The 13267-nt window shown below is 51.7% G+C and overlaps 1 protein-coding gene across 10 annotated transcripts in view; it reads left to right on the forward strand.

Annotated features, from left to right (window-relative positions):
• Positions 1–13267, forward strand: part of EXOC7 (exocyst complex component 7) — a 114889-nt gene that overhangs the window by 51376 nt on the left and 50246 nt on the right. For 5 of the 10 annotated variants that reach the window (XM_075349588.1, XM_075349586.1, XM_075349589.1 and 2 more), the window contains 4 exons: positions 1637–1729; positions 2501–2646; positions 2733–2885; positions 3342–3440. In XM_075349588.1, the coding sequence (XP_075205703.1) occupies positions 1637–1729; positions 2501–2646; positions 2733–2885; positions 3342–3440 (491 nt within the window). Of the gene's footprint in view, positions 1–1636; positions 1730–2288; positions 2358–2500; positions 2647–2732; positions 2886–3341; positions 3441–13267 lie in introns of all 10 variants that reach the window. The other 5 variants (XM_075349595.1, XM_075349596.1, XM_075349597.1 and 2 more) reach the window with 2 other exon arrangements.

The raw sequence follows: 13267 nt of genomic DNA on the forward strand, positions 1-13267 counted from the left end.
AGGGAGCAGCGCACACTGCTTAGCGCTGGCTCCTTGCTCTCCTAGTTACAGCACACATCGGGTTAATTAACCCGATGTGTCCTGCAGCTACATGTGCACACAGCAGGAGCCGGCAGCACAGGCAGTGAGAGCGGAGGAGGCTGGTAACAAAGGTAAATATCGGGTAACCAACCCGATATTTACCTTGGTTACCACCGCACGGAGCTACACGTGCAGAGAGCAGGGAGCAGCGCACACTGAGCGCTGGCTCCTTGCTCTCGTAGTTACAGCACACATCAGGTTAATTACACGATGTGTGCTGCAGCTAAATGTGCACAGAGCAGGGAGCAGCGCACACTGCTTAGCGCTGGCTCCTTGCTCTCCTAGTTACAGCACACATCGGGTTAATTTCCCGATGTGTGCTGCAGCTAAATGTGCACAGAGCAGGGAGCAGCGCACACTGCTTAGCGCTGGCTCCTTGCTCTCCTAGTTACAGCACACATGGGGTTAATTTCCCGATGTGTGCTGCAGCTAAATGTGCACAGAGCAGGGAGCAGCGCACACTGCTTAGCGCTGGCTCCCTGCTCTCCTAGTTACAGCACACATGGGGTTAATTTCCCGATGTGTGCTGCAGCTAAATGTGCACAGAGCAGGGAGCAGCGCACACTGCTTAGCGCTGGCTCCTTGCTCTCCTAGTTACAGCACACATCGGGTTAATTAACCCGATGTGTCCTGCAGCTACATGTGCACACAGCAGGAGCCGGCAGCACAGGCAGTGAGAGCGGAGGAGGCTGGTAACAAAGGTAAATATCGGGTAACCAAGGACAGGGCTTCTTGGTTACCCGATGTTTACATTGGTTACCAGCCTCCACAGAAGCCGGCTCCTGCTCACTGCACATTTAGTTGTTGCTGTCTCGCTGTCACACACAGCGATCTGTGCTTCACAGCAGGACAGCAACAACTAAAAAATGGCCCAGGACATTCAGCAACAACCAACGACCTCACAGCAGGGGCCAGGTTGTTGCTGGATGTCACACACAGCAACATCGCTAGCAACGTCACAAAAGTTGTTCGTTAGCAGCGATGTTGCTAGCGATGTGGCTTAGTGTGACGGGGCCTTTACTATCAACTCTGACCAACTTCCCCTTTCCCTGCTGAAGAAAAGCATCCCACAGCATATTGCTGCCGCCACCATATTTGACAGTGTGGAGGGTGTTTTCAGGGTAATGCGCAGTGTTAGTTTTCCGCCACACATATCAGTTTACAGACCAGAGCACCTTCTTCAACATGCCATACAGGGAACACATCTAGCACAGCAAGCAAATAAAACGGACAACACACAGACATGTCACACAGATGTGCAAATGAAGCCTAAGAGTCATCCCAGTGTGTGATGATTAGCAATATATTGGATTGAAAGTAAAGTATAGATGTTCTTGTTGGCAGATTTACCAGCATGCTATGCGGTGTGGTGGCTTGCAATGTTCCTCTAATGCTATTGTAAGATGATCTTAACTCCCATGGTAAATGTCTCTTTCTAATTTCCCCTGGTGCTCTTTCATCTGTATTTTGGTGTTTCAATACCTTCCTGCTCATTCTCCAAGATTTTTCCTCCCTTGTTGCTCTTCTCTTGTTCCCGCTCTCCTCTTGGTGACAGGCACTATCCGAAAGGCTCAGAATCTTCTCAAACAATACTCACAGCACGGGCTTGATGGGAAAAAGGGAGGGTCCAGCCTCAGCATCCTTGAAGGTAAATGCACATGTCTATTGCAGATGATTACAATCCTACATACGATTCTGAAATTTCTTGATGTGCAGCTGATGGCAGGAACCAGAACTGCTTCTTTTAAGAGGGGTTTTTCAAGAGGACTCTTCTGACACCTCTGTTTCAGAAAACACTTATATGCCCCATAACATAACAATTGTACATTGTTGCATTCCTCGGTTATTTCTTTTTGAAATTTGTAATAACAGGCTACATGCTTCTGAAAAATATATCCTTGTCCTTTACTACTACAATATATCCTATTATCTATTGGTGGGTTGTATATCCCTTCATGGATTTCGTAGCTTACCATTCTGATGACATTAGCGCTTATAGCTAACATATGATCAGGAGATATGGCTGTAGCCCTTGCGTCCTTTTGATTGCTCTTGGTTTGTGGGTTTGGATAAGGAGCCTTTTAGATCATCCCGTATTCTGAACCTTTTCCCATTTCGGACACCGGACAACCACTCTGTGTGGCACAGGCTTCTGTGTGAAGTAAAGGATAACGCTATTCCCCTGCCTCCCCCTAAATACTGATTAGGTCATGAACAAGACTCACGTAGCAGATACCACGGAGATGCCGTGGGCGAGAAACACGGTACACCCTTAGGTGAGTACTGGTTCCCTATGGTGATGGGTTTTCATCTAACTCTTAGAATGAGGTTCACTTTTCTGGTTGAGGTCTTCACACAATTTTATATACACTAGATCCCTTTGTAGCATTATACTCAACAATTTGTTTTACTGTTCCAGGGAAAGAAGATGTTCTTGATCTTGAGATAGACACTTACATTTACTGCATCAGTGCATTTGTGCGACTGGCACAGAGCGAGTACCAGCTTCTTATAGATATCATTCCTGAGCATCATCAGAAGAAAACCTTTGATTCTCTCATTCAGGTCAGTCACGAGTACTTTGAGGAGCTCAGAACAATTTTAGACCAGTTTCAAATTTGCTCATTACCTATATCTATTTCTTTATTTAGGAGACGCTGGATAATCTTATTTTGGAAGGGGAAAATATTGTGTTGGCTGCCAAGAAAGCCAATTCCAGGCATGACTTCACCTCTGTGTTGAGTATTTTCCCTATATTACGCCACCTCAAACTCACCAAGCCTGAGTTTGACAAAGTTCTTCAGGTAAGTGCTAACACGGGTGATATGTCCATCCATCGGTTTCTTAGTTAAAGGGTTGGACCACTATTTGGACAACTTCTTCTGTAATATTATATTCCTCTTTCTAATTTAAAAATAGCCCATGGTCACCTCTTATAATGGCACTGTTTCAGTGATGTCGGTGAAGTTGTTCCCGAGGCTCACATGACCCTGGCCATACGGTTCGTGGAAAACAATCTGTCCGTTATTGAGCTGCTGGGCTTGTACTTCCTTTGGATGAACCTCAGACATCTGAAGGGCTAAGATGGCATAACAATGTCATGTGAGCCTTGGGAGAATGGCACCTGTGGGCAGATGAGTATTGCGAGTTTTTATTCTACAATGGAGAATATAATATTTGAGAAGGGGTTCTCTGAGTAGTGGAGAACTGTTTTAACAGAAAACAATTCAAATGTAATTTTTTTTCTGCTCAATGTGTAGGGTACTGCTGCCAGCACCAAGAACAAATTACCGAACCTTATAACTTCAATAGAGACCACTGGAGCCAAAGCACTGGAGGATTTTGCAGACAGTATAAAGGTAACTTGAATGGTGATTGTATGTGCATAAGCCCATTTACAAGATCTGATTTTAGCCCATAAACAAGCACCAATTGACTGTATAAAAGGGGATCGGCACTGTTTGAAGAGATATTCCCAACTTCTTTCATGAATTAATTTGCAAAGGGCTTGCAAAGGCAAGCGACAGTGTAAGTAACTAAGAATTAACATTAAAAATCCTCTACGATATCAAGAACAGAGTAATTTATAACTTTGTTTACTGCTTGTTATTTAAGTTATCAACCACCCCAACAGTCTAATAGTGGTGATCAAATGGACACGTGGACAGTGCTTGCAAGCGGTTTCCAATAATGCTTGTAAGCGCTGCTCTGAAACTGGCAAGGATTGCTGGACCATACTGTTAGCGTCCACTCCTGGACAGCTTCAGTGCCACTTTACTCTTAATACACTGCAGTGGCAAAGCTGCGTCTGCTTGCAATGTCGGGAGTGGCCAGTTCTGGCCAGCGGCTTAACAATGTAGGTGGTCTAAGCTGTCAGTCAAGCAGTGGTGCACTGCGCCCAACAAGCAGGCAAGCCAAGAGTCTGGAGAATGGTGCACTCCTGCCAAAGGAGATAAAACACCGTATTAAAGGCCTGTTCACGCAGACTGACACAAACCTTATGAGGACAGCACAGGCATTAATACAGTTGACCTGTCCCAATATTAAAGGGAATCTGTCAGCACAAAGTGACTGTTGAGACCAAGTGCACTGTGGCGGGGCCAGTTCACCTTTCCATCTGCTTGTTTGCCCTCATCTGCTCTAAGAAGCCAGAGATGTCAGTGAAAGAAGGTGTGGCGATAGAGGGAAAACATGCAGATGGGAAGGTGCACTTACAAGATTGGCCCCGAAGTGAGGCACTGAGCACCTGCACTTGATTTGAACAGTCATTCTGTGCTGACAAGAGACTTTTTAAAGCACTACCCCAGTATTTTTTATATTTCACCCTGGAGTGGTGCTTTAAATCTAAGTTTCTTTATCGTTCCTTTGGGAGACCCAGACCTTGGGTGTTTAGCTTCTGCCTCCGGAGGACACACAAAGTACTACACTTAAAAGTGTAGCTCCTCCCTCTGAGCTTATACACCCCCTGGTGAGCCAGTCCCAGCCAGTTTATCGCTTTGTGTTCAGGAGGCATACATCCACACATGCATTCTCATGATTTTCTTCCTTTTTTGGAAGAGATTGAAGAAGTGCGGGTCCACGTCTGGACCCCCGGCATGTCCCTTCTCACCCCACTGTGTCGGCGGTGTTGTAAGGTTGATTTCCAAGGCTGGAGCCTTACATGCCGGGCTCCTTCACCATCCCTCCTGGGCTCTGGCTTGAAGTGGGAGCCAGCACGGTCTCCATGCCTGGCAGGAGACCGGTCTCCATCCACAGCCCCTTGAGGATTCTGCTGGACCGGAGCACTCATCTCCAGGGACCTGGCCCTGCGTCTCAGCAGCTAAGTACCTGAGACGTTTATATGTTGGGGGTCCCTGTTCTTTATTGTATGGGGAGAGTATGCTGAATGTATTTATTTTGGCATTTCCGGCGGGTTCTCTAGCTTTCGCCCGAGAACCGCGCCGATGGTGCCTGCGCATCGGCCTCGCCGCTTAAATTTAGGCCCCGGCTTTGCCGGAGGCCTTGTTTCTGTTAACTACCCTCGCATGTCACTCATGCAGAGGGACAGGCACGGCTCCTCCCGGCGGCCGTCCTGCACAGGGGAGGGACACTCCCCACTGCTGGGGCGTGTCTCCTCCCCTGCAGGTCTCTATGGCCCTCCAGTTCCCGCTCTCCTACAGGAACGCCCCCAAGTCCCGCCCCCTCTCTTCGCTCCGGCGGCCATTTTCTTAGGCAGAGTTCACTCTGCGCTGAGACCCCGTCCTCCTAAGAGAAGGCATAGGGTTTCCTCTCCCTCCTCATCCCGCGGCTCTGATTCAAGAGCTGACTCGCAAGATGAGGAGGATGCCCTTACGGGGGGCTCGGAGGCTAACTCCATGTACCCCATTGATCTCGAGGGTGACTCAGATCTTAGTGACTTGATTGCTTCTATTAATTCTGTGCTGGATCTCAATCCGCCAGTATCAGAGGAGCAACCCTCTCTGGCAGAAAAGGACCAGTTTACCTCGCCTAAGAGCGTAAAGAGTGTGTTCTTTAACCACTCCAGTTTTCAGACCGCTGTGACCAAACCCAGGGCCTGTCCTGACAAACGCTTCCCAAAGCGTGGTTCTGATGACCGTTTTCCCTTTCCACCTGAGGTGGTCAAGGAGTGGTCTCACTCCCCAAAGGTAGACCCCCCGGTGTCTAGGCTCTCAGCCCGGACCATTGTGTCGGTGGCTGACGGCACCTCACTTAAGGATTCCACTGACCGTCAGATTGACCTTCTGGCCAAATCTGTGTATGAAGCGGCGGGGGCCGCGTTTTCCCCGACTTTTGCAGCAGTGTGGGCTCTCAAAGCCATCTCTGCTTCTCTAGAGGAGATGCATTCCCTCACCAAGGAATCTATGCCTGAGATGGTTGCCTTAACTTCTCAAGCTTCAGCTTTTTCATCTTATGCCATGTCTGCCATGCTAGAGGCTTCTCACCGCACTGCGGTGGCTTCGGCTAATTCCCTAGTTATCCGCAGGATCTTGTGGCTTCGAGAGTGGAAGGCAGATGCTTCTTCAAAGAAGTACCTTGCTGGGCTCCCTTTTGCTGGTTCCCGGCTGTTCGGTGAACAGCTGGATGAAATTATTAAGGAAGCTACTGGCGGGAAGAGTACTTCCATGCCACAAACCAAGACCAGGAAACCCGCCCAGGGTAGGATTCAGTCGAGGTTTCGTTCCTTTCGTTCCTCCAACTGGTCGTCCTCTAAGCCCTCCGCCTCGTCCGCTAACTCAGCTAAGGACCAGAAATCCAACTGGCGCCCAAAAGCGCGTCCGCAGAAGACCGCAGGAGGTTCTGCCACTAAGGCAGCCTCCTCGTGACTCTCTGCCCGCTCCAGCAACGTCCTTAGTCGGTGGCAGGCTCTCCCACTTTGGCGACGCTTGGTTAAAACAAGTCTCCGATCAGTGGGTGAGAGATATCATATCTCACGGCTACAGGATAGAATTCTCTTCCAGCCCGCCAAACAGATTTTTTCTCTCAACTCCCCCCTGCTACAAGGCCGCCGCCTTCTCGCAGGCCGTGGCATCCTTGCAGGGAAACGGAGTAATTGTACCAGTTCCCGCTCGGGAACGGTTCAGAGGTTTTTACTCAAACCTCTTCCTAGTTCCCAAAAAGGACGGTACCTTCCGGCCCATCCTGGATCTCAAGCTTCTCAACAAGCATGTTCGGGTGCGGCATTTTCGCATGGAGTCTCTGCGATCAGTCATTGCCTCAATGACCCAAGGGGATTTCCTGGCGTCCATTGACATCAGAGATGCCTATCTACATGTGCCAATTGCAGTTTCACACCAGCGTTGGTTACGTTTTGCAATAGGAGAGGATCATTTCCAATTCGTGGCTCTCCCCTTCGGGTTAGCCACGGCCCCTCGGGTATTCACCAAGGTCATGGCAGCAGTGATTGCGGTTCTGCACCTCCAGGGGTTGGCAGTGCTCCCTTACCTGGACGACCTTCTAGTCAAGGCTCCATCCAGCGAAGACTGTCAGCGGAGTGTCTCGCTCACTCTCGCCACTCTAGCCCAATTCGGGTGGCTTGTCAATCTTCCCAAGTCCACTCTGACCCCGACCCAGAGTCTCACGTACCTAGGGATGCAGTTCGAGACTTTGCCGGCACTTGTGAAGTTGCCCTTAATCAAACAGCAGTCACTCCAGCTAGCGGTGCGCTCTCTGCTGAGGCCCTGCCGTTATACCCTCAGGCGTCTGATGCAGGTGCTGGGTCAAATGGTGGCGTCCATGGAGGCTGTTCCCTCTGCCCAGTTCCATCTGCGCCCCCTGCAGCTGGACATTCTCCGCTGTTGGGACAAGCGGCCTTCCTCCTTACACAGGTTAGTGGCTCTGTCGCCACGGACCAGGAGCTCTCTTCAGTGGTGGCTTCGGCCCCTCTCCCTGTCCCAAGGGCGCTCCTTCCTGGCCCCGTCCTGGGTGATTCTCACCACGGATGCCAGTCTATCTGGCTGGGGAGCGGTATGTCTCCACCACAGAGCGCAGGGCACTTGGACTCCGTCCGAGTCAGCCCTTTCAATCAATGTGCTGGAAACCAGAGCCGTGCTTCTAGCTCTCCTAGCATTTCACCACCTGTTGGCGGGCAGGCACATTCGAGTCCAGTCAGACAACGCGACAGCGGTTGCCTACATCAATCACCAAGGCGGGACATGCAGCCGCCTGGCAATGATGGAGGTACAACGCTTCCTTCAATGGGCGGAGGACTCCAAGTCCACCATATCCGCAGTCCACATCCCAGGCGTGGAAAACTGGGAGGCAGATTATCTCAGCCGTCAAAGCGTGTACGGTGGCGAGTGGTCTCTGCACCCGGCAGTGTTTCAGTCAATCTGCCGCACTCCGGACGTGGACCTAATGGCATCCCGTCACAACAACAAAGTTCCTGTTTACGTGGCTCGCTCCCACGATCCTCAGGCCTTCGCCGCGGACGCTCTGGTTCAAGACTGGTCCCAGTTTCGTCTGTCCTACGTGTTTCCCCCTCTAGCTCTCTTGCCCAGAGTCCTGCGCAAGATCAGAATGGAGGGCCGTCGAGTCATCCTCATTGCACCGGACTGGCCCAGGCGAGCTTGGTATCCGGACCTGCTCCAACTGTCCGTAGAGATGCCGTGGCATCTCCCGGACCGTCCAGATCTACTCTCGCAAGGTCCGTTTTTTCGCCCGAATTCTGCGGCCCTCAAATTGACGGCATGGCTCTTGAGTCCTGGATTTTGACGGCTTCTGGTATTCCTCCTGAAGTCATCTCCACTATGACTCGGGCCCGTAAGTCTTCCTCCGCTAAGATCTATCACAGGACTTGGAAAATTTTCCTGTCCTGGTGTCGCTCTACCGGCCATCCTCCTTGGCCATTCTCTTTGCCGACCCTTCTCTCTTTTCTACAGTCCGGTCTGCAGCTAGGACTGTCCCTCAACTCTCTCAAGGGACAAGTCTCAGCTCTGTCAGTTCTGTTCCAGCGGCGTCTCGCTCGGCTGGCTCAGGTCCGCACCTTCATGCAAGGCGCGTCTCACATCATTCCGCCTTATCGGCGGCCCTTGGATCCCTGGGACCTTAACTTGGTCCTCACGGTATTGCAGAAACCCCCTTTTGAGCCTCTTAGGGAGGTTTCTTTGTATCGTCTTTCTCAGAAAGTGGCCTTTCTGGTTGCCATAACTTCTCTCAGGAGAGTCTCTGATTTGGCTGCGCTCTCCTCGGAGTCACCTTTTTTTAGTTTTTCATCAAGACAAGGTGGTTCTCCGTCCGACTCCGGACTTTCTTCCTAAGGTGGTCTCTCCCTTCCACCTTAACCAGGACATTACCTTACCTTCCTTCTGTCCGGCCCCTGTTCATCGCTTTGAAAAAGCGCTGCATACTCTAGATCTGGTGCGTGCTCTCCGGATCTATGTGTCTCGCACCGCTGCGCTCAGGCGGTGCACCTCTCTTTTTGTGCTAACCTCAGGTCGGCGCAAGGGCCTCCCTGCTTCTAAGCCGACCTTAGCCCGTTGGATTAGATCGACTATTTCGGACGCCTACCAGAGTACTCAGGTGCCTCCCCCGCCGGGGATCAAGGCACACTCGACCAGAGCTGTCGGTGCCTCTTGGGCTTTTAGGCACCAAGCTACGGCTCAACAAGTCTGTCAGGCTGCCACTTGGGCTAGCCTGCATACCTTCTCGAAGCACTACCAAGTGCACGTTCATGCTTCGGCAGATGCGAGCTTGGGCAGACGCATCCTTCAGGCGGCTGTCGCCCATTTGTGAAGTTAGGTTCTGCCTACTTCTTAGTTTTTCTGTTTATTTCCCACCGAGGGACTGCTTTGGAAAGTGCCAAGGTCTGGGTCTCCCAAAGGAACGATAAAGAAAAAGAGAATTTCTTTGTCGCTCCTAATTGGGAGACCCAGACAATTGGGTGTATAGCTATGCCTCCGGAGGCCACACAAAGTATTACACTAAAAGTGTAAAGCCCCTCCCCTTCAGCCTATACACCCCCCGTGCTGCTACGGGCTCATCAGTTTTTATGCTTTGTGCGAAGGAGGTCAGACATGCACGCATAGCTCCACAGCTTAGTCAGCAGCAGCTGCTGACTATGTCGGATGGAAGAAAAGAGGGCCCATAACAGGGCCCCCAGCATGCTCCCTTCTCACCCCACTCTTGTCGGCGGTGTTGTTAAGGTTGAAGTATCCATTGCGGGTACGGAGGCTGGAGCCCACATGCTGCTTTCCTTCCCCATCCCTCACACTCCTGATGGGGACGCCATAGTGAATGATCTTATTGCGTCCATCAATGAAATGTTGGATATTTCTCCCTCAGCTCCTCCAGTGGAGGAGTCAGCTTCTCAGCAGGAGAAATTCCGTTTCAGGTTTCCCAAGCGTACAAAGAGTATGTTTCTGGACCACTCTGACTTCAGAGAGGCAGTCCAGAAACACCGAGCTTGTCCAGATAAGCGTTTTTCCAAGCGCCTTAAGGATACACGTTACCCTTTCCCCCCTGACGTGGTCAAGGGCTGGACTCAGTGTCCCAAGGTGGATCCTCCAATCTCCAGACTGGCGGCTAGATCCATAGTTGCAGTGGAAGATGGAGCTTCACTCAGGATGCCACTGACAGACAGATAGAGCTCTGGTTGAAATCCATCTATGAAGCTATCGGCGCGTCTTTTGCTCCAGCATTCGCAGCCGTATGGGCACTCCAAGCTATCTCAGCTGGTCAGGCGCAAATTGACGCACTCACACGTACGTCTGCGCCGCAGGTGGCGTCCATAACCTCTCAAACGTCGGCATTCGCGTCCTACACTATTAATGCTGTCCTGGACTCTGCGAGCCGTACGGCGGTTGCAGCCGCCAATTCGGTGGCAATACGCAGGGCCTTTTGGCTGCGGGAATGGAAGGCAGATTTGGCTTCCAAAAAGTGCTTAACTGGATTGCCATTTTCTGGCGACCGTTTGTTTGGTGAGAGATTGGATGAAATCATCAAACAATCCAAGGGAAAGGAAACATCCTTACCCCAGGCCAAACCAAAAACACCCCAACAGAGGAGGGGACAGTCGAGGTTTCGGTCCTTTCGGGGTGCGGGCAGGTCCCAATTCTCCTCGTCCAAAAGGCCTCAGAAGGATCAGAGGAACTCCGACGCATGGCGGTCTAAATCACGCCCTAAAAAGACCGCCGGAGGTGCCGCTACCAAGGCGGCTTCCTCATGACTTACGGCCTCCCCACACCGCATCCTCGGTCGGTGGCAGGCTCTCCCGCTTTTGCGACACCTGGCTGCCACAAGTAAAATACCGTGGGGTGAGAGACATTTTGTCTCACGGTTACAGGATAGAGTTCAGCTCTCGTCCTCCGACTCGATTCTTCAGAACATCTCCGCCTCCCGAGCGAGCCGATGCTCTTCTGCAGGCGGTGGGCATTCTGAAGGCAGAAGGAGTGGTGGTCCCGGTCCCTCTTCAGCAACAGGGTCACGGTTTCTACTCCAACCTGTTTGTGGTTCCAAAGAAGGACGGGTCCTTCCGTCCTGTTTTGGACCTAAAACTGCTCAACAAACACGTAAGGACCAGGCGGTTCCGGATGGAATCCCTCCGCTCCGTCATCGCCTCAATGTCCCAAGGAGATTTCCTAGCATCGATAGATATCAAGGATGCTTATCTCCACGTACCAATTGCTCCAGAGCATCAGCGCTTCTTGCGCTTCGCCATAGGAGACGAACACCTTCAGTTCGCGGCACTGCCGTTCGGCCTGGCGACAGCCCCAAGGGTTTTCACCAAGGTCATGGCTACAGTAGTTGCGGTCCTCCACTCTCAGGGTCACTCAGTGATACCTTACTTAGACGATCTGCTGGTCAAGGCACCCTCTCAAGAGGCATGCCAACACAGCCTCAACGTTACTCTGGAGATTCTCCAGAGTTTCGGGTGGATCATCAATTTTCCAAAGTCAAATCTGACACCGGTCCAATCGCTGACATATCTTGGCATGGAGTTTCATACTCTTCCAGCGATAGTGAAGCTTCCGCTGGACAAACAGCGTTCGCTACAGACAGGGGTGCAATCTCTCCTTCAAGGTCGGTCGCACCCCTTGAGGCGCCTCATGCACTTCCTGGGGAAGATGGTGGCAGCAATGGAAGCAGTCCCTTTCGCGCAGTTTCACCTGCGTCCACTTCAATGGGACATCCTACGCAAGTGGGACAGGATGCCGACGTCCCTAGACAGGGACGTCTCCCTCTCTCAGGCAACCAAAGCTTCCCTTCGGTGGTGGCTTCTTCCCACCTCATTATCGAAGGGGAAATCCTTCCTACCCCCATCCTGGGCGGTGGTCACGACGGACGCGAGTCTGTCAGGGTGGGGAGCAGTTTTTCTCCACCACAGGGCTCAGGGTACGTGGACTCAGCAAGAGTCCTCACTTCAGATCAATGTTCTGGAGATCAGGGCAGTGTATCTTGCCCTAAAAGCGTTCCAGCAGTGGCTGGAAGGCAAGCAGATCCGAATTCAGTCGGACAACTCCACAGCGGTGGCTTACATCAACCACCAAGGTGGGACACGCAGTCGGCCAGCCTTCCAGGAAGTCCGGCGGATTCTGCTGTGGGTGGAAACCACAGCATCCACCATATCCGCAGTTCACATCCCGGGCGTAGAAAACTGGGAAGCAGACTTTCTCAGTCGCCAGGGCATGGACGCAGGGGAATGGTCCCTTCACCTGGACGTGTTTCAGGAGATCTGTTGCCGCTGGGGGATGCTGGACGTCGACCTAATGGCGTCACGGCACAACAACAAGGTCCCAACATTCATGGCTCGATCTCAAGATCACAGAGCTCTGGCGGCAGACGCCTTAGTTCAGGATTGGTCGCAGTTTCGGCTTCCTTATGTGTTTCCTCCTCTGGCACTGTTGCCCAGAGTGTTACGCAAGATCAGGGCCGACTGCCGCCGCGCCATCCTCGTCGCTCCAGACTGGCCGAGGAGGTCGTGGTACCCGGATCTGTGGCATCTCACGGTCGGCCAACCGTGGGCACTGCCAGACCGACCAGATTTGCTGTCTCGGGCCGTTTTTCCATCTGAATTCTGCGGCCCTCAACCTGACTGTGTGGTTATTGAGTCCTGGATCCTAGCGTCTTCAGGATTATCTCAAGAGGTCATTGCCACTATGAGACAGGCTAGGAAACCAACGTCCGCCAAGATCTACCACAGGACGTGGAAAATATTCCTGTCGTGGTGCTCTGCTCAGGGGTTTTCTCCCTGGCCATTTGCCTTGCCCACTTTTCTGTCCTTTCTTCAATCCGGATTGGAAAAGGGTTTGTCGTGAGGGATATTTCGCTCACACGTCTTTCGCAGAAAGTGGTTTTTCTAGTAGCAGTCACCTCACTTCGGAGAGTGTCTGAGTTGGCAGCGTTATCATGCAAAGCTCCTTTCCTGGTGTTTCACCATGACAAGGTGGTTCTGCGTCCGGTTCCGGAATTCCTCCCTAAGGTGGTATCCCCTTTTCATCTCAATCAGGACATCTCCTTACCCTCGTTTTGTCCTCATCCAGTTCACCAATGTGAAAAGGATTTGCACTTGTTAGATCTGGTGAGAGCACTCAGACTCTACATTTCTCGTACGGCGCCCCTGCGCCGCTCGGATGCACTCTTTGTCCTTGTCGCTGGCCAGCGTAAAGGGACACAAGCTTCCAAATCAACCCTGGCTCGGTGGATCAAGGAACCAATTCTCGAAGCTTACCGTTCCTTGGGGCTTCCGGTT

The sequence above is a fragment of the Anomaloglossus baeobatrachus genome, chromosome 5, assembly GCF_048569485.1.
Source record: "Anomaloglossus baeobatrachus isolate aAnoBae1 chromosome 5, aAnoBae1.hap1, whole genome shotgun sequence".
NCBI lineage: Eukaryota > Metazoa > Chordata > Amphibia > Anura > Aromobatidae > Anomaloglossus > Anomaloglossus baeobatrachus.